General features: G+C 42.0%; 2 protein-coding genes across 2 annotated transcripts; both read left to right on the top strand.

The window, feature by feature from the left end:
- Positions 1 to 409: 409 nt before the first annotated feature.
- spast (spastin) lies at positions 410 to 4,866 on the top strand. Its single transcript, XM_076166110.1, has 16 exons — positions 410 to 733; positions 835 to 918; positions 991 to 1,074; positions 1,604 to 1,770; positions 1,882 to 2,015; positions 2,127 to 2,220; positions 2,316 to 2,390; positions 2,527 to 2,598; positions 2,689 to 2,764; positions 2,888 to 2,979; positions 3,243 to 3,322; positions 3,407 to 3,449; positions 3,577 to 3,656; positions 3,745 to 3,815; positions 3,912 to 3,952; positions 4,054 to 4,866. The coding sequence occupies exons 1-16, from the start codon at positions 616 to 618 to the stop codon at positions 4,177 to 4,179; spliced, it is 1,437 nt and encodes a 478-aa protein (XP_076022225.1). The 5' UTR covers positions 410 to 615; the 3' UTR covers positions 4,180 to 4,866.
- Positions 4,867 to 17,682: 12,816 nt separating this feature from the next.
- On the top strand, positions 17,683 to 22,982 carry opn6a (opsin 6, group member a). The gene is made up of 6 exons (XM_076166177.1): positions 17,683 to 17,821; positions 18,161 to 18,366; positions 20,699 to 20,798; positions 21,695 to 21,799; positions 22,177 to 22,400; positions 22,512 to 22,982. The coding sequence occupies exons 1-6, from the start codon at positions 17,683 to 17,685 to the stop codon at positions 22,980 to 22,982; spliced, it is 1,245 nt and encodes a 414-aa protein (XP_076022292.1).
- Positions 22,983 to 23,786: the final 804 nt, after the last annotated feature.

Below are 23,786 nucleotides of genomic sequence, written 5' to 3' on the forward strand. Positions count from 1 at the left end.
TCATGTTTGCAATTTTTTTTTATGAAAGTGAACGATACCTCTATAACTTTAACTTTTATTTACGTCTGATGAACGAGGAAATAAAAAACCAACCATTATTAGCTTAGCGTTTAACAACTACACATCCCATGGCCTATTGGCATTGACTCATCATAAAAGCCTCATGGGTAATGTCGTTGAAATGGTAACACAACTTACCTTTGTTAACATAGTGGCATTTCGTTACCCAGTAAAATAATAAAAATCGTTTTATAATAAAAAGCAACTGGACAGGGACTTAATGGAAACGTTTCACGTTTCTATTGAGACTAGGGATTGCAATTGTGTCATTAATTTGAAGGTGCTGGCGGAGCTAAACTAGCTATGGTAGTACGGTACTCCTCTCTTCAATTGTATACTCTCTGATTAGAAACCGGAAGCTAGCGGTGGATGTGTCTGTGTTGTGATGAGCCTACAGAATTATTGTCTCTTTAGCGAAAACCTCGCATATGAACTACACACTACGGCCCGAACGGCTATGAATGCGATTTAAAATATATTTTGCACCGTATCGTGTGTTCGTAACTGAGTTGTGTTTCAGCTGCGAGCAAAGAAGAGACAACTGACGAGAGAGTAATGTCGGCCAGCATAGAAACAAGTCAACCCAAAGACAACAGCGAAGTTATCAAAAACTACCATAAACAGGCGTTTGAGTATATATCCAAGGCGTTAAGGATCGACGAAGATGATACAGGTTTGTTTAATGTTTTCACGAGTGATTGAATTACGTGTTGTGTTGTGTTGTGTTGTGTGACAGCCTGTCATGAACCCCAACCTCTGTGTGTGTGATGACAGGGGAAAAGGAAGCGGCTGTACTGTGGTACAAGAAAGGCATTGCCGAGCTAGGAAAGGGAATCGCAGTGGAAATAGAAGCACAAGGTGATAAACAGACATCGCCGTATAATTGAAGTGCTGTGTGGACATGCTCTTTACTCCATTTTGTGTTCATAGGAGAACATTACAATCGGGCAAAGAGACTTCAAGATAAAATGGTCAACAATCTGACTATGGCAAAAGAGAGGCTTGCCCTTTTAGGTAAGTCACCACTGTCCCACAACTTCAAACCTGGTATGTACTGATTGAAGTTAAAGCTTTCTTGATTATTAAAAAAAAAAAGAAAAAAAGAAGGTAAAAATGTTGCCCTTTGATCACTGTATGGCAAGTGTTGTTTTAATGCTGTGATAATAATAACTGTCTATTTATAAATGCTAATTACTGACTTTGATTTACTACGAGAAATAAAGTAATAAGCACATCAATAAATGTATATCTGCTTAGTCTCTGACCATGCCACTGTGACTGATTGTCAGATTGACAGGTCCATTTCATATGGAGTCATGTTCTGAATACATGTGTGATATGACAAGTTGTCGTAGTAATAAATGTTTGGCATGTTGAAGGGGGAAATCAACACATCCCGTTGCAATTCGTATGCTTGGAAAAGTCACTAATCTGCTTCAAGCATAGCATCACTCCTGGACTGTACATATAAGGTTTTCAAAAATGATGTCATCGCATAAGCTAAACTTGGCTCCTCAAAACCAATGCTGTTGTCATTACACAGAGGCAACACTGGCATCTAAAAGGAGGAGCGCTTCCCTGAGGGCCCCAAGTCACACTCTCCCCCAGCCAAAGCCTGTTCCCAAAAGCCAACCAGCAGGGGGCGGTGTTTCCACTAACTTCAGGCCCTCTACTTGTGTTAGAGCCCCATCTAGGCCCAGCGACATAAAGGTGATTTAAAAGAAATACTTTCAGTTGTTGAGCAAAATTTTCTACCAAAATGTTAGTCTCTGGTGATGGTGTGAGCTGTTTTCAGGATGGTCTTGTTTGTCTCACTCTAAGGTGACTCCACGGCCAGTAAGAGGTCCAAATGGGAAACCTGCAGCTGCTAAAGTGCCCCAAAAGCGAGAGTTGAAAAACTTTAAGAATGTGGACAGCAAGCTGGCCAACTTGATTCTGAATGAAGTGGTTGACAGGTATTTATGAAGGAGGCTATTAAAGAATGTACCCGTTTTGTTGCGCTTCAACTGCAAATATGAAAACCTAAGCAGTAGTGAAAGTAGCTTTTCTGTGTTTATTCATTACAGTGGCATATCTGTATCCTTCGGCGATATCGCAGGACAATACCTGGCCAAGCAAGCACTCCAAGAGATTGTCATCCTTCCTGCCTTAAGACCTGAGGTAACTAGTCAACATCATTTTTTTATTATTACAATTTCCCGTGTTTAGGTATAGATTTAATATTTGTGTTTGTCTTTGAACATTTTGCTGTAAAGCTCTTTACTGGCCTGAGAGCTCCAGCTCGTGGTTTGCTTTTATTTGGCCCTCCTGGAAATGGGAAAACCATGTTGGTGAGTGAAGAATTCAGTCCAACGCAACACATAGAATCAAACAGATAAACCTGCTGTGTAAATTGCACACAGTTTCCATATAAACTTCTTCGGTCTTCATCAGTTGTCAACCACAGTCATCTTTGCCTCTCCTTAGGCCAAAGCAGTTGCAGCAGAGTCAAATGCTACCTTCTTCAACATCAGCGCTGCCAGTTTGACCTCTAAATATGTAAGTGGGCTCCATGTTATTCTACATTTACTGTGTAGCCCAACATAGTCATTGTTCCCTAAAAATGTTCCCTGTCATCTGGATTTGCAGTTGGGAGAGGGCGAGAAGCTCGTTCGAGCCTTGTTTGCAGTTGCCAGGGAGTTGGAGCCATCGGTCATCTTTATTGGTCTGTATTCCTCTCCGTAAAGAATAACATTTTAATGACTTCTCAGCCTATATCAGAGTTATTTTGAGCAAAATGAGTCTCAATGTATGAAATAAGTTCACTTTGGTCCTGTGCCACTTGCAGATGAAGTGGACAGCTTGCTTTGTGAGCGGAGGGAGGGAGAACACGACGCCTCTCGCAGGTTAAAAACCGAGTTCCTGGTGGAGTTTGACGGGGTAAGAGCAGCAGCAGCAGCAGCAGCAGTCCCTTCACTTCGATATGTTTATTTACGCGTGTATGTTTTATTTAAGGATGTTCTTATCTCTTAAAATGTTATCTTGTATGTATTTTTATAGATGTGTTTTCTTGCTTTTATTGTAAAGTGCTTTGGTTTTTCCTGTGTATGAAATGTGCTATAGAAATGAAATTGCCTTGCCGTAAATGAAGCCAGTGCTATGTCAGCTCATGTTGATGTAACAGTCGTTCTGTTTGGTCTCAGGTGCAGTCAGGAGGGGATCACAGAGTGCTGGTCATGGGGGCGACCAACAGGCCTCAGGAGCTCGACGAAGCAGTGCTGAGGTACAACGTGCAGCTCTATATATAGTACAAGTGTGACGCGTTTGTAGTTTTCTGAGATTGTTGATTCTTCTGTTGTTCATACAGGCGCTTTGCTAAAAGGGTTTACGTGGCCTTGCCAGATGAACAGGTACTTAAAGTATGCACTGTAGCCATTGTTACAGTTTATCACGCTGAGTGTCTTTGGTGACACTATGGTGATTCTGAGTCTGTTTCCCCTTCACTAAATTCTAACATATAACTGTCAATCTATCCAGACAAGGCTGACGCTGCTCCAAAACCTTTTGGGAAAACACGGGAATCCGCTGAGCCAAAAGGATTTGTCCAACCTAGCAAAGTGAGCTCACATTTACATGGAATCTATTCATTACATAGTCATTATTCTGTTTCTTTATATGTTCATTCCTGGATGTGTAACTTCACAGATTGACTGCAGGGTATTCAGGAAGTGATCTTACATCATTAGCCAAAGATGCTGCACTCGGGCCAATCAGAGGTAAGACCCCATTCACATATTATCATCTAGTCAATTGACAGATTCCTTTTTTTTTATATGCTTTATTATTAATGTGTGAATGGACTCTTGTTTTAGAGTTGGGGCCTGATGAAGTCAGAAGAATGTCTGCCAGTGAGGTAAAGCACTCACATTCATCACTGATATCTCCATCCTGGCCCTTTAACTTTTAATGCGGTACTATTTTCCTGTGTAGTTACACTATTTTGTGTACTTACAGATGAGAAACATCAAGGTGAAAGACTTTGAGGACGCCCTGAAGCGCATAAAGCCCAGTGTTAGTCCCCTGACCCTTCAGCTGTACACCAAATGGAACAAAGATTTTGGTGACACAACAGTATTTTGAAGTTGACACTCCATGCACAAAAAATGACAAAAAACATGACAAAAAAATAACACTCTGGCTCCTTTGTCTTTCTCCTGCGACTTCTAGGCTTCATTAATACTGAGGCACACAATGGGGGATGAAAAAATATATACACGATTGTTGAGCCTTACATATTTATATATCATAATTTCCTGTTTTATGGGAAGGATTGTTAACTACTGAAAATTGTCTGTGTCTCTTGAACACACTATGCATTATATATGCATCTCAAGCACTATCTTTCTACATGAAAACCCAACATCTGTTCTTCCCTTCCCAATGCCGGTGCAGCTCTGCATGTTTACCACCAGAGAGCAGCAGGTTTCTCTAAAAATCAAAGTAGCCTGGTTGACTATTTGCATTGCCACTGCCACTGATTTGCTAATTTCATGTTGATGGTTTTGGATTGATCGCCAAGTGTTATCAGTGTATTACATATACCACAGTGATAATCATTAAAAAATGAGTCATGGGATAGTTTTGGAATGGTGTGTTAATGTACTGTACTTGTTTTGTGTTGAATAATTTGTACTTTTATTTGAATGTTTATATTCCTGATTGTCCAACTTTTTTGACACTCAGCCAAATAATATTTCTTCGAGAGCAACTGTAATGGTTGCTTCTTCCCTCGTGCAGCAATAAATAAATCAAACATTTTCTCCGGTGTTTGGTGTCAGAGATCATGCATATAAGGCCAATGATAGACAATAGATGATCAATATGAGGGAGTATTACGGCCATTTCTTTCTTTGTGCAGCATTGCATGAAGGTCCTGTATGGGTTCAAAGCCCCATGCTTACCCTGGTTCTCTTATTCTGATGCGCATCTACGTTCGCCTCCATGTGTCTGGTTCTCCTAGAAGTTCAAGTTCAGAGGAAGAAGGAGAAATAATTCCCTGAAAGTGAGTGATCAGTTGTAAAAAAAAAAATATATGAAAGACAATTTTTGTTTTGGCTTGTTCAGACTTGGTAGAGGTATTTACTCTAATATTCACATCTCTTTTTACTTGGCATTAAAACACAGATTACTTACTGTATATATGGTGCTTCTGTTCTGTTTTTACCTGCATACTTACCTGTTCTGTAGTGGCCTGAAGCTACATCTAAAATGAACATGATATTTAGCCTCAAACCACAGAAGTTTGGAATGCACTAAATTGCTCTTAATGAAATTAAAATCCGTGTTGCGGTTTGCTGAGTGAAGGACAGAGCTGAGTGGAGCGTTGAAGGAGCCTCAGCATGTACATGTACGCACATGTGGCTACAAGAGCTTTGGAGGAAAGGTCACAGTGTTGATGACTGGAGTTACATGATGCAGCTCCGGTCAAGACCTCATAACCATCCAACATCTAATAACAAGGCTACTGGCTGAGGCGGCGCAGGGGTCGACAGCTGTCAGTAAATGCTAGTTGTCAGTTATAGACCTTGATCTGAATTTTACTGCAAACCATTTTACTAAAAATTCATCCCACTAAATCCAACTTCATTCCTCCCCTTGGTCAGCGGTTGGTGTTGCTGTGGTTTCTGCGGCCTGCAGGCTGCACCGTCCACTCCTGCAGATGTTTACAGTCCCAGCATATGCAAACATTTTTTTTTGCATTTGATTTATTCACACTTCACACTTGTATTTCCTCACTGCTCAAAGGCATCACGAGAAGGAATGAGACACCGTGACACACGCCTCCTCTCGTTCCCTAAGGAGAGAGATGTAAGCTTGATGTGTGTGTGTGTGTGTGTGTGTGTGTGTGTGTGTGTGTGTGTGTGTGTGTGTGCGCGTGCGTGCGTGTTTGTGTGTGTGTGTATGTGTGAGACTTTGACTCAGATTATTAGCATGTTACTAAGCTCCTAAGTACTGAGATCATTACAGCACTATGTTTACTGTGGATAAAATACACAAAGCTGTAATTTTTTTCTTATTTGGTAGATGTGATCAAATTAAATTCCTAAAAAGGCCCAGAGAGAGACATGAAGGTGCTTCAGCAGGAGATGGAGGCTATCAATCCCTCTGCTGATGAAGCATTGAGGCTCTATCTCTGATCCATCTCATGCAGAAAATGAGCTCTGATGTGATGCAGCAGATCAGATCCTCAGCAGAGTACTGAGAGGAGCAGGAGTAGAGCTGTAGTAGTAGTGGCATGCTGGTGAGATCGTGACTTTGCCTTAACTTGATTGTTTGAAGGCCATTGTTGTGAAAAATGATAAGAAACAATGAAAACATGTCCCTGTGGTTCAAATAGTGAGTTTACCTTTAAAATTGGTCTTTCTTCAAAATCAAAAGAACGACTGGTACACAGATTCAGAATCAAGCTGCGAGTCTATTTTTATTTTGTCAAGCCACAAATCAGTCAGTTTTTAAACTAAACTGTGATGAAAAAGCTCCCATCAGACGCACATAATACACATAATAATTTTTCCATCTGACTGGAGCATTATTGACCCGGTGTGGATGATTGACAGGTTCTCCTGGCGGTTGCGTGTCAAAGCCCTCCACCCTCCACAGTGGCTCATTGATGCCACGTCCACTCAAGGGAAAACAGAATAGGTGATCATTTGATACCTTCAGTTAAAACAGCCCACCCTGTACTGAGCAGAATAATAGTCAACACAGTGAGGACCTCTGACAGACTGAGCTAACAGGGCACGAGTGTTCCCTCAAGTGGGGCCGTTAGCAAAACAGTGTGTGGAGGGGAGGGTTTTGTTATGGCGTGTGCCACGTGTCTCACCTTGAGCCTGTGTGCAGCTACGGGAAGTCACATGTTTGTTTAAGTATTAATTGCAAAGTTGATTAAGTTGTTATAAGTGCGGTAAGAGTACATTAGATACAGAGGCCTGACTGTGTGAGCTGATGCTGTTATAAAGAAAAGCCTGATTGTAAAATGTTCAGTTTGTAGTGAGGGATTTCCTTCAGAAATATGGGATTTGCCCTTTTATCACCTTACATTTAAAGCTGCGGTTCAGGATTTATACAGTAGAAAGTGTTCACGAGTGAGAGTGTTTACTTTACAGCTCTGCTTACTGCTGTTCTACTGCACAAACCAACACCAAACCTCATCGACTATGGGAGTATTCTCTTTCTCACTGGAGGCAAGAAGCCAAGTCTAATCTTGTATCCAATGGCAACATCTGTTTTTTATGAGCCATTTATTTTCCTTGCTCACTGTTTATTTTTGTTGTGTGTGTTCACTGTAAGAAGAGACACAGCCCTGGAGTAAGGTTTTCGTCTGGATATAAATTGTGTTGTCTAATTGTTCATTGTTGTCTTAAATTCTACATTCAGCATGAACAAGGACCCTAATGGAATGCTTAAGTTGCATTAATCATTTTTGCAATACATACCGTTACTGTTATTGTTATTCTCTTTTGTGGTATAAGAGAATATGAAGTTTATGTTGAACATGTCAAAGTTGCAGCACTTGAGGTTCAAATCCATTGAAACGTATCCAGGAGGTCAAACCCAATGGTCCTGACCTGTAACATGTAACACTTAGACACACACTTAGAAACACCCTTGAGGAGGCATCACCCCAAACTGTATGTTTTCATTCAGTGTGTACAACATTCTTTTGACCCTCACAAATAAATAGTTTTCCCATTATTCATTGTATTTGGGTCATAACTCAAATACTTGCACTATCTTACTGTAAGTTTAGAAGGCCACTGTCCAAAATCAATAATGTCATCATTATACCTGTAACATTTCATTCACTTATCATTCAAGTAAATTGTAGCCTTTCAAATGCTGACAATAAAGCTTTTACCTTGGAGTTTGTAATTCAAATGAGGAAGTATTGCAAAACTAAGCATTGTATTTGAATAGGACTGAGCTAACAGAGAGGTAAGTCAGGCCAGGCTCATTTGAAGAGCTCATTATAGCGAACCTAAAATGAGACAAATTCATACTGTATCACCATTATTACATCTAAACCCGCATGTTTAAATGAGACTTAAGGGAGAATCTTTGCTGTCTGATTTGTACTTGCGGGATAAGTTTACACAAACCGCCACCCGAGTTTGTGTCATTTAAATTTCCGCTCTGGCAGACTGATAGGTCTGCTTTGAGGCGAGTAATAGCAGCTCTTACAACCTCACTATCTCATTTGGAGGCTAAAACCTTTTTATGAGGTGCTGGAGAGAAACAGATTGTGCGAGAGAATGATGGTTGAAGTTGCAGATGTTAGGTTACGGGTAGGTGATCAATAGAAGAATGGGGTCGCTTCGAAGAATGCACAACAAACCGGAGGGGTCTTGGTGAATTTATGTATGTGCATATGTGAAATTCATGTGTTCTGTCTGTGAGTGCAGCCTTCAGCCACCAAGTTGTAAAAGACTGCAATGGGAAGAGGGGAGCAGCCACTGTCAAGCCCACACATGACCTATAACCTTTGACTTTGACTTCATCAACATCATGCAAATGTATAAGACGTGACGTTGCTCAGTGCAGCTCATCAGCGCATTGGTAGGATGGTCTGCTCCCTGATGTCACACATAAAAGCTAAATAACAAGAAATTCCTCTTTATGTCTAGGATTTGTTTTCCGATTTCTCTCCCACATGATGTACTGGATGCATATTAGAAATGGACTTAGGTGGACATGTTGAGACGAGGCAGCATAATATGAAGGGGGCACCGAGGGGACTAGTGCAATGTCAGTGAGCTGCAGGTTGCCCTGAGGTGCATTCTTTCAGGCCCTGTGCAGCCAAAACACTTGATGAAAAGTGAAAGTGCCGTGAAGACTGAATGTTTTCACAAGAATAATGCTCTGTCTGTCTGTCATTCTGCTCCTCTCACTCCCCTTGTCCGCTGCCTTTTATCTCTTTGTTGCCTTTCCCTCAGGTCATTCATGTGAGGACAGGAGCGGTGGTTCAGCTCCACCTCTGACCCGGGTCAGGTTCACCATGCAGCAACTAGGCAGCCACACCATTCCCAGCTCACACAACCCTGCCCTCCAGCCGCAGTATTATACACACCTAGAGGTTTAAAATTAATGTGATCCAATGATGATCCTATCATATGTCAAGCCTCCTCTTAGGCCGGCCCACTTTGCATGGTGATGACTTTTCTGGAGCAGTTTAATGATGAAGATAGAGGATTACACACTTCCAGGAGATCACAGTGTTCATTTTCAGAGATTTTGTGAAAATAAAATACTTTTCAGGAGGAAACCCACATGAATCCAAGCTGATGAGTGGAAGAGGAGAAGAGACGTCTTGACATCCACGACTTAACAAAGCAAAACAAAGCCTAGGAATGAGATAATTAATTTGCGACTACAAATTACAAAGATTTTCAGATGCTCTTACCACAAGCAAGCGGTTAAACTTTACTCTTGCTTTAAAGTGGTATGAGCTCCTAATATACTGCACTACGTGACTCCTGAACCAGCACCAGGACCCCGACTCCACACACTCATGGTCAATGCACTATAGGTTCTGACCACCAGTGGCAGCACTGAGAGCAAGAAAGTCTTTGCATAGATCGCATTAAATTCAAAGAATATCACATGTACTCTACTTTATTAGTGACTTTGTTTCATGTGTTAATTCATACAAGCCTGACACAATGGGAAATTTGGCATTTTAACCTAAGTTTATTGCATTTAAAACTCAGGCAGGAAGCAAATACGTGTATCTTATTAAAATAGTTATCCTCATTTTGCCAATAGTTTCCCATCTTTAAAATCTAGACCACAAAGCTCTCACAGCTTCTCAACGTCCAGCTTCCCTTTCATGTGAGGAATAGAAATAAAAGCAATTAAGACAGATATGATTTGTTTTGGCAGGTACTGAGACAGCTAAACAATGCACGCATACCTGCCTTGGCATGAGGCACGGACCTACAGTAAAAGTGCTGAAGCTGTCTGCAGAGTCACAGGTTTGCAGATCTGAACATGTTGGCACGTTGCAAGCGCCTGTGGTTACATGGACAAAGGTGGATTTATAGGCGTTATCCCAAAAATTGTCGATCAGTCTAATGAAATACAAGCATTGCCTGGAGACTACAACATCCAAAAGTTACCTTGACACTGTAATCCAAATGATAGCTCATCTCATCTTTGGAACTGTAGAATCAAAATTATGAAATCACTTGGAGCAGTTTTTCCTCCCATTCAACCAGAAAAAAGTATTCATTCTCTGTCATGCTGGATTTCATGCTCTGTGGCTCTCTGCATGCCTTGTTCATCATGATGCACGCACACACACACACACACACACACACACACACACACACATGGGATGACAGGACATCCTGGCCACCTGCCCAGGAAACAGGCCTGGAGCTCCTTCATGTCTGCAGCCTACTGCATCTTCTATGAAGACATAAGAAAGACATACAAGAATTCAGTTTGAAAATTGATTTAGATTTTTATTGTTTATATCACATGATGTTTATATTACATTTATTGAAATTGAATATATTATTTATATAATTTTTGTGTGTTTTATTTTTTTAGCATCCAACCAGGAGCTCCCCAATGACTTGTGCTCTTCTATCCCTGGAATCTCTAAATGTATTTATTTACTTACTTGTTTATTGTCTTGCTTAATGACTTATTTGTCTATTTTGTTGATTTTGCTGTGTTTTCTGCCTCTGGTCTGCATTCCACACATTTGTACACGCAGCAACAACCCCGGTTTGTCTAATTTGGAACATAGAATCCTTGTGTTATCTCCAGCACAGCTCAGATTTGATTTAACAGGGGAAAGAGTGATTTGTACAGTTACAACCCTTCCCGTGTGCCCTAAATCTGAGCTGTGTGGATCTGGTTCAGGCTGTGTGACAGAGTCTGGGCCCTGAATCAGGACCAGTCCAGTCGGAGCAAACCTTGACCCCCCTATCACATGACCTGTTAAACAGAGGTCTCCTTATCCACAGCAGCAGGCAGGGAGGTGCAGTCTGCTGGGGGGGGGGGGGGGGGGTGGGGGAGAGGGGGAATGAGGTCATTCTGCGGATGTTATTTCCCAACTGTGTTACAGCATCTTTCACTGTAATTCTCTAAGAAGCTTATTGGATGTTTCAGGTGGTAATGTTGACGTTTCATAGGGTAGCTTCAATGTTTAATGTATCCAGTAGCACTCTATGTAAATCTGAAAGGATGCCTCAATGCAATTAATGCTAGTTAACAGATAATTCACCCTATTTTCTGACATCCTGAGGCTTTTGAGTGTGCAGAATGAAGCAACTGCTCCACCTGCTAAGCTCCTGTGACATCCAGAGGGGAGAAAGGGAGAGCGTTTACAGAAAGATTAACCCTTTCTGTGGATTTTGGCACGCTGCTACCAATCTGTCACATGTGGCCTCCAGACAGAGTAGAGGAGATGAAGTTTGTAAGTGTGTTATCACATCCGTAAAGGTGTCAAATCAGGAGGAAATATTTATGGGATTTGTTCCACAGGGATCCATAAAGATACATCCATAGATATATCGTATCCTTCATTGCATTCCTTATACTGTATATGACTACTCTCAAGATTTTTTATGATGCGTTACTTCTCCAATTAATAAAACAGGTGTATTTAAGCAGCAACTTACAGAGCAGATTCTAATGAGACTATAATAATAGGCTGAATTAACATTATTCAACATCCACTTGGTTCTGGCGGTCCACATGCTATTAACATACGATACCATGTGGCTGGTATTTTTAGTGGAAACCCGGTTCTCCCCAGGTGTTCTACAGCTGGCCTTGAGTGAGTCACTATACGGACTGTCTGGTATGTTGTCCAGGTGCTCAGGAAAATGCTTCCTTTTAAGTGAGAACAGACCTCAGAAGGTAAAATCTTTACATTTGATAGCAAACCCAAAAAGGACCTGAGAAGAGTCCTTATGTCCTTATGAATCTGCTTCTTGCATGTGACCTATAGATATATTATATATATTAGCCAGTATATTCTTCAGTATATTCTTTAATCAGTCTTGATTTTGTCTCAGTATTTTCACTCAGCCATTTTGAGCCATTGAGATTTTTTCAATGTGTTTGCAATACAAAACAACTTGCTTAAATATCCATCTGAACATGTGTGTCAGAATCTCACAAGATCAAAAAGTGCAGAATAAGATTCAAGAAACGAAGACAAAATTGTTCCACATTAACAGCATCATTGAATACCAAGTTTTTGACTCCTAATAGGCAATTTGGCCCTTCCCCGATTTCTTAAACAAATTGCACATCAGGCAGATTTGAGGCTTTAAGTTTCTCCTATCTCTGAATAAATTACCCTTCCTCACTTGATTTAGTCCAATGATAAACAAGTGGCCAGAGTGTCCTGGCCTTCTAACGCTTTCATGCTTTAAACACATGGCAGTGCAGGTGAACCTCTGTGATGGTAACCTTAGCAGCGTCCCAAATCAGTTAGAGGGGCCACATTCACCCAGTGGTCAGCAGGTCATTCTGAAACTTCCTCCATTCCGTCCTAATTAGGCCCAAACAGGTATGTGTCATAGGTTATAGTTATAGCTAGAGTGACATCTTTAGAGATAACAAGTTGTCCAGAGGGAGACGATAATGGAAAACCTTCTGTCATACGGGTCACATCCCAGACCCTGGTGGGTAGTCAAGGGCAGCTGAGAACATCTATGTGGTTAACGGGGTCATGCTTTTATAATGGATTTGAAATGCTTGCTTGATGTGACTCTGATCCTGACTGACAGTTTCAGGCTTGTTGACTCTCTTCCACCGTTGACCGAGGCGCCCGTGTGTTACAACGCAACAGGTCAGGACGCAGGTGGGCTTTTCTGAGATGTCCCCAGAGATTTGTGATCCGATGTTGTCAGTTTGTAAGACCCCCCGCGGCTGTGGAGCTCCATACAAAAGGTCGGTTCACTAATCTCAATCCCCAGAGAGCCCGAGGAAAGTTTCCAGTGTCCAGTGTCGGGGCACAACCTTTTCCCTCAGACGGAGTGGAAGCTGAAGCGATCAGACATACATACTTTCTTAAGTGTGCCAAGCAGAGCCGCAGAGCCACCAGTTAAACCTAAGCCACAGTCTGTCAGACATCGACCAGCTGGCCAAGGAGAAAGGTGGCAATTAAGCTTCCTTCCAAATTACATCTTCTGTCATATTGAAAGCTCTCCTCAGGGTTGTGTGTGGTAATCATGTTTACTTAAACTCTGCCTGTGTTGTTTCCATTTTGTTGCCATGCATTTGTGTCTCTAACGCATCAGGACAAAAAGCTTTATTTACCTATATTTCTGTGCGGATCTACTTCGGGCCAAATATCCACTCCATGTCAAAGCTGACGTGCAGAGCCCTTTGGGGGAGGTTATGTTCCACTCTAAATGAGACCTACTTCCATAAGTTACCTGCTTAAACAAATAGACTCTGGAGGAGAAATGCAACCTGGAAGCGAGGCCTGAATAAATGTTTGCATGCGGTTCCGAGCCAAAGATCTTGAGCCACAAAACCAATCCACATTGCTCCTTGTGCTCTACACAGACCCTGTGTTCACTTGCTTTTGACTGCATACTGAACTATTCATGTATTCTCCAATGGGGATTATTATGGGGTATTATGCGTAAAGTATTTCAGACAACAGTGCAGCCCTTCTTAGAAATAAGACCAAAAATATAAAGTGCTTTATGCTTGTCTGTAATGTCCTGGTGCTCAATTTGACTGCAAGTTAAGAATGACTAAATATATGCAAGCATTTGTTGTTAAGTAATTTGTATTTTAAGCAGCAACCTCTGCAGACTTGCCGTGTCAGAATTGAGAACTGTTTGGCACAGGCGGAAGAGGAAAAACAGTCCCTTCTTTGTACCTTTGGTAAGTCACTGTACGGGCTGTGGTCTGCACTGATGGATTTCAGAAAGCTTTGCCTCACGAGTCGCACTGCTCAAACCTCAGAGCTTTGCCAGAAACTTTGGAGTGGAGTTAACACACTGTCAGATCTATATCCTGTTTTATGTCCACATCTCATCCATATTAACCCAGGGGACCATTAAGGGAAGCATGAAGTTTTCACAGAGACACTGGAAAACTACTGTGGGGATATTGAGCACAATCCCTCATGCATATACAGTTACTTCAGTGAAGAGTTGCTCTCCAGTGAAATTTAAATGAGATATCACCCCTAAAAGATTCGGACCGCTTGAGACAGAGGTGTGAACGTGTAGCGGGCAGGCAGAGAGGATTCATAGGGTTTTGCTACTGGATCCATGCCACCTTCACCTGTTATCTAGCTAGATGCTCCAACACTTTTTAGTATTTCATAAATTCCTTTACATTCATGCCAGTGGGGAAGGACTTTCTCTGGATAAGGAAAGTGACTAATCCCTCTCCCTATTGTTTAGTTCTACGGCACCACTTAGTGGACAGTCTGGTATTTCAGGGAAAGTGGAAGTCCCCTTAATCATCGATTTATAGCAATTGTTCATATTATAGACTTGGAAATAATAATCGTGGAAAAAAAATCCTGACAGTAGAATGCTTTGACCTAAAACAAATATAGAATAGTTTATTATGTGACAAACATACACAGTCTGACCAGAAAGAATGACAGCCAAATCATTTCAAAACCTTGTGGAGCATTTGTACAAGTAGTCTCTGTGTATGGGTGCTCAGTGACAGGGCGAGAGAGAGAGAGAGAGAGAGAGAGAGTGTCTGTAGCATTTCTCTTCATTTCAGTCTTGAAAGTGCACCTTCTTAAGGAGAGCCTATATTGGTCTCTTGACCTGGTGTATGTCCTCTGTGAAGAGAAGCTTTGTCGCTCTCAGACAGCTCGTACCCTTTCAAACACACCTCCATAATAGCATCTGTGTCTGTGAATTTCCATTTGGGAAAATTGGGAGCTTTTCGCACATGCTGCTCCAGCGGGAGAGAGAGGGAGAGAGACGGAGAGAGAGAGAGGGAGAGAGAGAGAGAGAGGAGAGAGAGCGTGAGCGTGAGCGTGAGCGTGAGCGGGAGACAGAGAGGTAATCATCATAAGCCTAATGATACATTGACCTGCTGTGGCTGCACCGTGATCACCTTGCTTCCCACACCCTCACACACACGTGCCGAAGAATGCAGGCGGCAACCTTGGTGTTTCTCAGTAACATCACATCAGCACATGTCCTCATTTGACCAGCTGACCACGGACCATATTGGGGCGGCAGTAGCTCAGTCCATTAGGGACTCAGCTGGGAACCGGAGGGTCACCAGTTCTAGTCCCTGTCAGGACCAAGAAAGTGGACTGGCAGCTGGAGAGGTGCCAGTTTGCCTCCAGGGCCCTGCCAAGGCACCAAACCCCCAACTTGTCCAGGGGCACCATAGAATGGCTTAAAATTGTATCTCTTATCTGATCACAAGACAGAATGCACAGTAAAATGTTTGCATGCTTATTTTCATGTCCACTGTTTACCATCGCATAGTTTTTGTCGGCGGCACCTGTTGAACTCAGGTTCTCCCTTGACCTCTGACTTTTTGGCTTAGAAATAGCGTAATCTCTGTAGCAGCTGCCTGTAAGACCCATGGCACGGTGAGTGTAGTTGATATTGTCCTTCCTGCCGCGCACGTCTCTTCACTTTCACTGTAAGAAGAGGACCATCCTAACTGCTGGGTGGCAAACGCCATTCACGTGTGTTTTTGTAGTAAATGTTTGATTTGTCAGGCAGAATGATGTGGTGTGTCATTTGAGACTTGTCCCGCATTTCCGCTTGCCAACAAAATCTGGATGATGCCTGATGAAAGCCCTTGAACGCAGGCACGTCTGGGCAGCCTTCACCATGGGACCTCATGTGTAAATTAATCATTTCAGAGGGTTGCCAAGGCACTGCAGATGCTCGGGGGACATCTAGTTTGTTTAGTCTCTCTTTTCTCAACCTGATAAAAAGTGTGATAAAACGAACGTACCGATTTCACCTGAGGAAAGATGATGTAGCCCCATGTTGCTGATCAGTCATGTGGACTTAGACTTAGACAAGACCCTGGAATGCTGTCATGTGCTGAGAATTGAACAGTGATCTAACAACATGGAAAGTGGTGTTGTAGTGTGTAAGATGAATAACACTCATACTTTCCTCTCTCACTCTCTTTCTGTCTTCCTCTCTCCTCCGCCCTATATGAAGAAAATGCAAAAATGACGTTGGTGTTGCTATATATGTTGTGCCGTATACATTTCTGTATCATGCTTCCCACAGGCATTATCACATTAGCAACTTTGACCAGACTCAGAACCACAGCGGTGTCAGAGAACCTCCCAGAGCAGAGCTGAAGGCCTGGCGGTTTGGCGTCTGAGGGTGACGACGGGGGTAAAGGATGACTAGGAGCAGTGTTCCCCTCTGGACGGGTGATAGTTGGGGTCAGTGGTTCACTTTCCCCTCCCTCTCTCTCTCTCTCTCTCTCTCTCTCTCTCTCTCTCTCTCTCTCTCTCTCTCTCTCTCCCCCTCCCTGGACTCTCTCTCTCAATCAGTCTCAAAGAAAAGGTTTGATGTGAGAAGACTCGGAAGCACAGAGGCAACTGGCTGCAGCAGCAGCATCAACAGCAGTAGCAGCAGCCAGCAGCCTTTCCCTCCACATCCTGAGGGCCAGCACTCTGTGGCAGCCAGGCGAGAGAAACAAGGTGTACACTGTGACCCAAACACAGGCGGGGGGTGTTTTGCCACAGAGAAGCTCACTGTGAAGAAGAGAAGGGTGGGGGGGAAGAGGGGAAGAGGGGATGGTGGTGCAATTTTACCAGTATGGCCAACAAAGAATGTTAATCAATGAGCTTTAGCAATTTGACACAGACAGAACCTTAAGCTTGACCCTGACTGTAATGCATCATGGGAAGTTTCCTCCCAGACTGACCTATAAGAATTCAATCAATTAGTCTGTGCACACACTCAATTATATTGTTTTCTTCTGGTTTTAAAGGCGTGAGTTCTACATTTTAGTCTTGCAGGACACCGGTCTGACCTGTTCGTGATAAATGGAAGTGGTTAGAAAAAAGTAGAGCGCGTCTCCGGAGATAAGGCGACCTCAGAGGCCCTGAGTCCATTGTGAAGTGGTACGCAGGTGAGTAATGAGGTCAGTAACTTCCACAGCCTCTCAAAAACGAATCTATCAAACACAAATATCATCACATCCAATAAGCAGAATAAAGACATCTGATATAATCCAGCAAAGACAAATCCCATTTTTGGGACATTCCATATGCAACAAATGATGGATAGAGTTCTTAAAGAATGGATGATTAATGAAGTCAGAGAGAGGTCTGACTGTTAACAGGATATCAGATTTGGCTGAAAGTAGACAGACAGTCCTTTATTAAATCCATATGTCATGTTGATATCATGTAGTTTGCAGATTGGATTAATATTTTAGATTTCCCAATTAAAATCTCTATTAGTCTTGTTGTTAAGAGACGGGATTACAGCCGCTATCATTTGTACGATGAGGTCATTAGTGAGTGCGTCTAAGCTGGATTTAACAGGAACTGACCCCGGCGTCCCTATTGGGACAACACAGCAGTGTCTCTACAAGGTGGAATAGACAGCAGCAAGGATTCATGCCTTCAAAGTCCAGACCATGGAAATAACGCTGATGAATTATCCTCCAAAGGTCGTCAATATTCCATGGAGGAATAATAACCTCACTACTCTACACACAGAACCTCCTCTGTCCGAGCAGGGAGAGACTATCATTGGAGTCTACCTACTAGTGTTAGGTAAGTCACACTGGATATGTGCTACATATGCTGCACCATTCAACCTGTACAGCATGAATGGTTAAGTAGAATGTTTGTTTGTTTCTGTGTCATGCTTATTACTTTGGTTTGTAGGTTGTTTGTGTGTCAACAACAAAATTGACTCTTGTCCCTCATTTGCTGATCCTCTACTGACACAGTTTTGGTTTGTTGGTGTTACATGTTATCTGTAACACTCAGAGGATTTACAGTGTTAAACTGAGTTATAAAAAGATCCTGGCTGCTCTAAGCTTTCATTCCGTTCTGTTATTATGGACTAAAGTACAAATTAGTAAGTATATTGTATCCGTGTCTCCATAGGATGGCTGTCCTGGTTTGGAAACAGTTTAGTGATCTTTGTGCTGTACAGACAGAGGGCCTCGCTCCAGCCAACAGATTTCCTCACTTTAAATCTCGCCATCTCTGATGCCAGCATCTCCGTGTTTGGCTACTCCAGAGGGATTCTGGAAATATTCAACCTCTTCAAGGATGATGGGTATTTGATCACCTGGATCTGGACCTGTCAGGTAAGAGCCGGACTCAGATGCCATGCTCTGTTTCATTTAAAAGGGTCAAGGATGTGTTCATTTGTAATATTGTCACAATTCATAACATTTCTTAACACATCGCAAATTCAAACAACATATTGTCTTCGTGTCTCCACTTCTTAAATCCCATCAATGCTGTTGGTCATAATATGACATGCATAGCTGACAAAATGGATGTACATATCTGAAGTAGTAACAGTTGTTGTAGTAACAGTTTCACAGCTAGTTTTAAAGCAGTATGTGTAAGTGTGTGTGTGCATGTACGTGTGTGTGCACAAACGCAATGGATTATGCTCGTAGCCATGCAGGCTGGAGGTTAAATCTGTAATAAGATTACCTCTGTGGGGGCCTTTAAATGGGGAAACTGGTGGAGCAGGAACCAAAGAGGGAAGAAATAAAATGTTCAGGGTTTATATCATCAAATCATTTAATCTGGGTCTTATTTTGCTTCTAAAGTATGTTGAGTGATTCTGTTCCGATTTCAAATTTCAAGTGTTTTTGACCTTCACAGACAAGCTTTTGGGTTTAATCTGTAAAATGCAGTATTCATTTCAATGTTTGCCTCCTCTCACAGCCTTCGCTTGTAATGAAATAGCTTTCATACTTGGGCTTGGAATTCTTCCAGGGTATTTTTCTTGCTCAAGGCTAGCTTGTGGTGGAAATTGTGATATCCGTGCACCGGTGAGAGATCTTTCTGTGGAAAAAAATATTGGCGTAACCATAACAGCTTCAATGACATACACAGAGACATTATAATCTGAGGGAGAATGAAATGGCTGGGTGATGCTGTTAGGGTTTAGTGTAGCTATCTTTCAGGAATCAGCCACTGAGGTGATCTCATCTCTCAGTCATTCAATCTCAGGTTTTCAGGTGAAGGAGAAATATTGGGATAGCACTACGCCCCTCTCCTTTCTCCGTCCCCTGGGAGAGGTGGGCTGGGAGAGGGAGCTTCATGAGTAAACAAGGGAAAAGTAAGTCACAGAAATAGAAGTGGGGAAGGAACAGGAAGGTGAACGAGTCAGGCATGTGAGAGGCATTAGCAGATTACTGCATCAGCATGATGGGACATGAAAAGTTACAAGCTCAGCCAGATCCCTGTGTTTTGCGCCCTATGGGACAGGACTTTAGTGAATATGATGGAGCCTTGTGGGACCCTTTCATGTTTCAGGGAGCAATAGAGAAACAATATTGTTCAAAAAGCAGTGAACACATTGGATAAACATTTAAGCCTTCTGGGTGTGACTGATTGTTAGTCCTGTGATCTATGATCCAAAATCTACAACTTGTAATATCTTTCCTTGTAAGAGGTGGAGTTGAAGCATTGCTCTGTGACATGGACAGAGAAGATCAAACCTCTTTCAAGAGGCCGCTGCCGCAACACACCTGCCCCTGAATTCTTTAAAAAATACTAAATAGCCTCGTCTAGTCTGGCCCTACAGTGGCAGAATGTGAAAACGTGATGACTGACAGTAATAGGATTAAGACTAAGGAAGATCAGTAGGGTTATCAGTGAGAGACCTTACCTGAGCCGCATTGCCTGGAAAGGTCTGCAAGGACCCGGGTGTCACAGTTGGAGCCGCAATGAAGCCCAGTAACATAACCCTCATCCCAAATAATAAACAGCAGAAATGCAAAAGATAAGCACTTTGTATCGATTAAGTCTGGAAAACATGATGATTTGTTATTTATTACTTACTTATACCTGGATTTGTATCTGTATGCAGAAGTGATCAGGTTATATATCAAGGCAGTCCAACAGAGTGCAACAAAAAGGTTATTAGAGTTTGCAAATGTAGTGCGTTTATGTTTACTATCCATACAAATGCAAGAATTCCAAGAAGTCCACTCATCACTGAACTCCCTCAATGGCCAATCTCTCTCTCTCTCTCGCTCTCTCTCTCTCTCTCTCTCTCTCTCTCTCTCTCTCTCTCGGAGATGTTGTCCTTCGATGCCCTTTGAGACATTGCATGTGATATTGGGCTATACAAAAATAAATAAAAAGCTCCAAACTGTGACAATAAGTTTAAATTAAATTTAAAAAAAATCACCGTCTATTAATACTTAAATATGTAAACTTTGTCCTTAATTTTTACATTTTTATAACTATTTATTTTTATTTGTATGTGCTAGTATTCAAAGTCAAATGGCTGCAGCATGTGGGGTTATGTCAGCAAGTCTGCGCTTGCATTACTGTCTCTATCTGATAAAGTACAAAGTAAAGCTAATAGGCAAAAGGTCCTGACATTACCAATTAGAAGGTCCTTCCCTTGAAGACATTATGGAGATATTGTGTCATTCTGTCTCCATCCAGGTCGACGGGTTCTTCACTTTGCTCTTTGGCCTCGCGAGCATCAACACCTTGACCGTCATCAGTGTCACCAGATACATCAAGGGATGCCACCCAAACAAAGGTGAGATCTGATCTTCCTCCTCAAAGAGAGAGAAAGCAAAGCCACCTCCAGACCGGCGTGTCTGCTTTCCTCACATTCCAATGCTTCTTATCTGACAGGACTGTGTTTTTCAGCCTTATCACTCACCTCAGCTGTGGAAGTAACTACCACTTGTCTCCAGCAATTTCATTTACATTTTGCCAACATGTCATTAAGTTAATTTGAGGTGAGGTTTTCTATTCTGGGGTGTAATTGATGCTGAAGAATGTCTTGAGGTGGAGCAACTGCATGTGTTGTTAGTGTGGTAGAGGAGATTTATTGTGTTTGTGGTCTTTCATAAAACACAAGTTTTTTACACTTGTGTCCCTTTTTATGTTGGTGGATACACTATTGACATCAGTGGCACATATAGTATTTCATCAATTATGTGTTGCTACAGCAAATAAACTCAATTTAGCCTTAAGTTAAGCCTGTGCATGTTGCTAAGCAACTATATAGGAAAGAATTTGTTTCATACTGACTATAGTCTTTGACAAAACAGACTGTACATACACTGTATTTACACAAGTGAACCATGCTTGGTAATAAAACAAACTGATTGATTTTTCCCTGGTGGTGAATCAGAGCTATGTGGACTTTGTAAACAGAGGTCCTTTTCAGTCAAAGCTGTTTGCAAAAGCTGTCAAGACGAGAAAAGAACTCATTGTTCAATAAATGTCACAATGTGACTTTCATAAGCAGGAAAGAATGCTGCATCTTTAAGTGGCTCACACTTTTTCTGTCCTGCGTGTGCCAGATTCCTAACATTAACCTTTACACGCTGCAGACAATCAGACAGCTGTTCTAGGACTTGGAAGTGTTCTATTAGGTAATCACATTGTGTTCATGTCACGTACCCTTGTTGTGTGTTTCTGCAGCTCACTGCATCAGCATCAACACCATCATAGTATCATTAATCTTCATTTGGACCGGAGCCTTCTTTTGGTCTGTGTCTCCGCTGCTGGGCTGGGGCAGCTACACAGGTACACACACCTCTCACCTGACACAACTGAGTAGTAGAATAGCTGCAGTGATGGAAAAAGACCCGTAGGCACAATGGAAAAGTACTGTAATTACAAGTAAGTATCTTGCAGTCACGTACAAGGCTTGGGAGTACAAAAGCACTCTAGGATTATAAATCAATCACATATGTCTTATATTCAATATGAGAGGGTTTGAAATTCAATGAAATGTAATTCAATGAGAAATACCACCACATCAGGAATTAGATTGAGGGATTTTCATGATTTCAGGTCATTTTGAGGAGTCTCTTCTTCTTGAGTAGTTTAACTGTATAACAAGTGAAGGTCCTTCAAAGCAGAGAAGTGATGATCTGATATCTGTGTTCCGTCCTCCACAGATCGAGGTTATGGTACCTGTGAGATAGACTGGTCCAAGGCCAATTATTCCACCATCTACAAGTCCTACATCATTTCCATCCTCGTCTTCTGCTTCGTCATCCCTGTGACCATCATGTTCTCCTCCTACGTGTCTATTATCAACACGGTGAAAAGCACCAACGCCATGTCGGCTGATGGTTACCTCACAGACCGACAAAGGCAGGTGGAGAAAGACGTCACCAGGGTAGGTGGAGAGGAGAAGGTTGAGTGTCTGAGGATTTGCCTTTGAAAAGAAAATGAGGTTCTTCTCACATTATTCCAATTTTGACAATTGCTTCCTCGTGTTCCTCTTTAGATCTCCATTGTAATCTGCACGGCTTTCATCATGGCCTGGTCACCATATGCAGTGGTGTCTATGTGGTCCGCCTGGGGATTCCACGTGCCGAGCACCACCAGCATCATCACCCGCCTCTTCGCCAAGTCTGCTAGCTTCTACAACCCTATCATCTATTTCGGTATGAGCTCCAAATTTCGCAAAGACGTGGCCGTGCTGCTGCCGTGCGCGCCCAGGAACAGGGAGGCCGTGCGTCTGCAGCACTTTAAAAACATCAAGCCCAAGGCCGAAGGCTCGCCCGCACCCGCGCCTCTTCCCATCTACAGGCCCCAGGATAAATACACAGCAGGGGGGCTGAATGCGCCGCATCCTGACAGCGACTCGGGGGTCAACAGCCCTCCACAGACTCCACCGTCCGACACACAGGAGGTCGTTCACATAGACGTACCCTCACATGTGGAGACGTCACAGTACTGGTCTGATAGACTCTGATGACTCTGTTTCCATTTGACTTGAAATGATTTACTTGAAGGGGAGATTGAGAGTATTTTTTGTATTTTTCAGTTTTACCCATGTTTAAAAAATAATCTGTATGTTCAATAATACCAATAAATATTTTCCTGATGTGATGTTTAAAAAGGAGTTTTCATTTAGAGCCCGAAGCAGATTTTGAAATTGGGGGCTCCACAATTTGCCTGCAGTAAAAGTATGACAGACTTTTTGTGTTTTTTTCTATGCAAGTTTTCATCACACACAAGTTAACACAATGGACATGAATAATACATCATTAAACAAATACATGTAATGGAATAAACAGGAACTTTAATTAATATACTAAAATCAAAGACTGATCCAAAGACTGAACTTGCATTAGGTAATGTTTTCCACATTTTCTTTATACTGCTTCCTGTCAACCCATTCAGGTGCCAAAGTCATTATGATATCATCGTAAGACAGATGTTTGTTAATACTGAGCACAAAGGTGATCTGGCACCAGTGATAAACTCAGGTATGTTCTGATCAACTTGATAATCACACCTTTATTTAGTTCTCAAATGTTTTCTCCTCTTTGTTTTATATTCAAATTCAGACATTTGAATACTTTCAAATAAAAAAATGTTTCTTTTCAAAGTTTTGTTTTTTTTTGTTGAATAACGTATCTAAAGCTTTGGTGTTTGTCTCAGACTTTAGCCTAATGTTCTTCACAGTGTACTGTACTGCATGGCGTGTTGAAAATCTGTGTTCAGCAAAGTAACAACATAAGTACGGCTCAATAACATCTGGAAACGTTGAACT

The sequence above is a fragment of the Genypterus blacodes genome, unplaced genomic scaffold, assembly GCF_046128005.1.
Source record: "Genypterus blacodes isolate CSIRO-AG114 ecotype Tasmania unplaced genomic scaffold, CSIRO-AGI_Gbla_v1 ptg000012l_1, whole genome shotgun sequence".
NCBI lineage: Eukaryota > Metazoa > Chordata > Actinopteri > Ophidiiformes > Ophidiidae > Genypterus > Genypterus blacodes.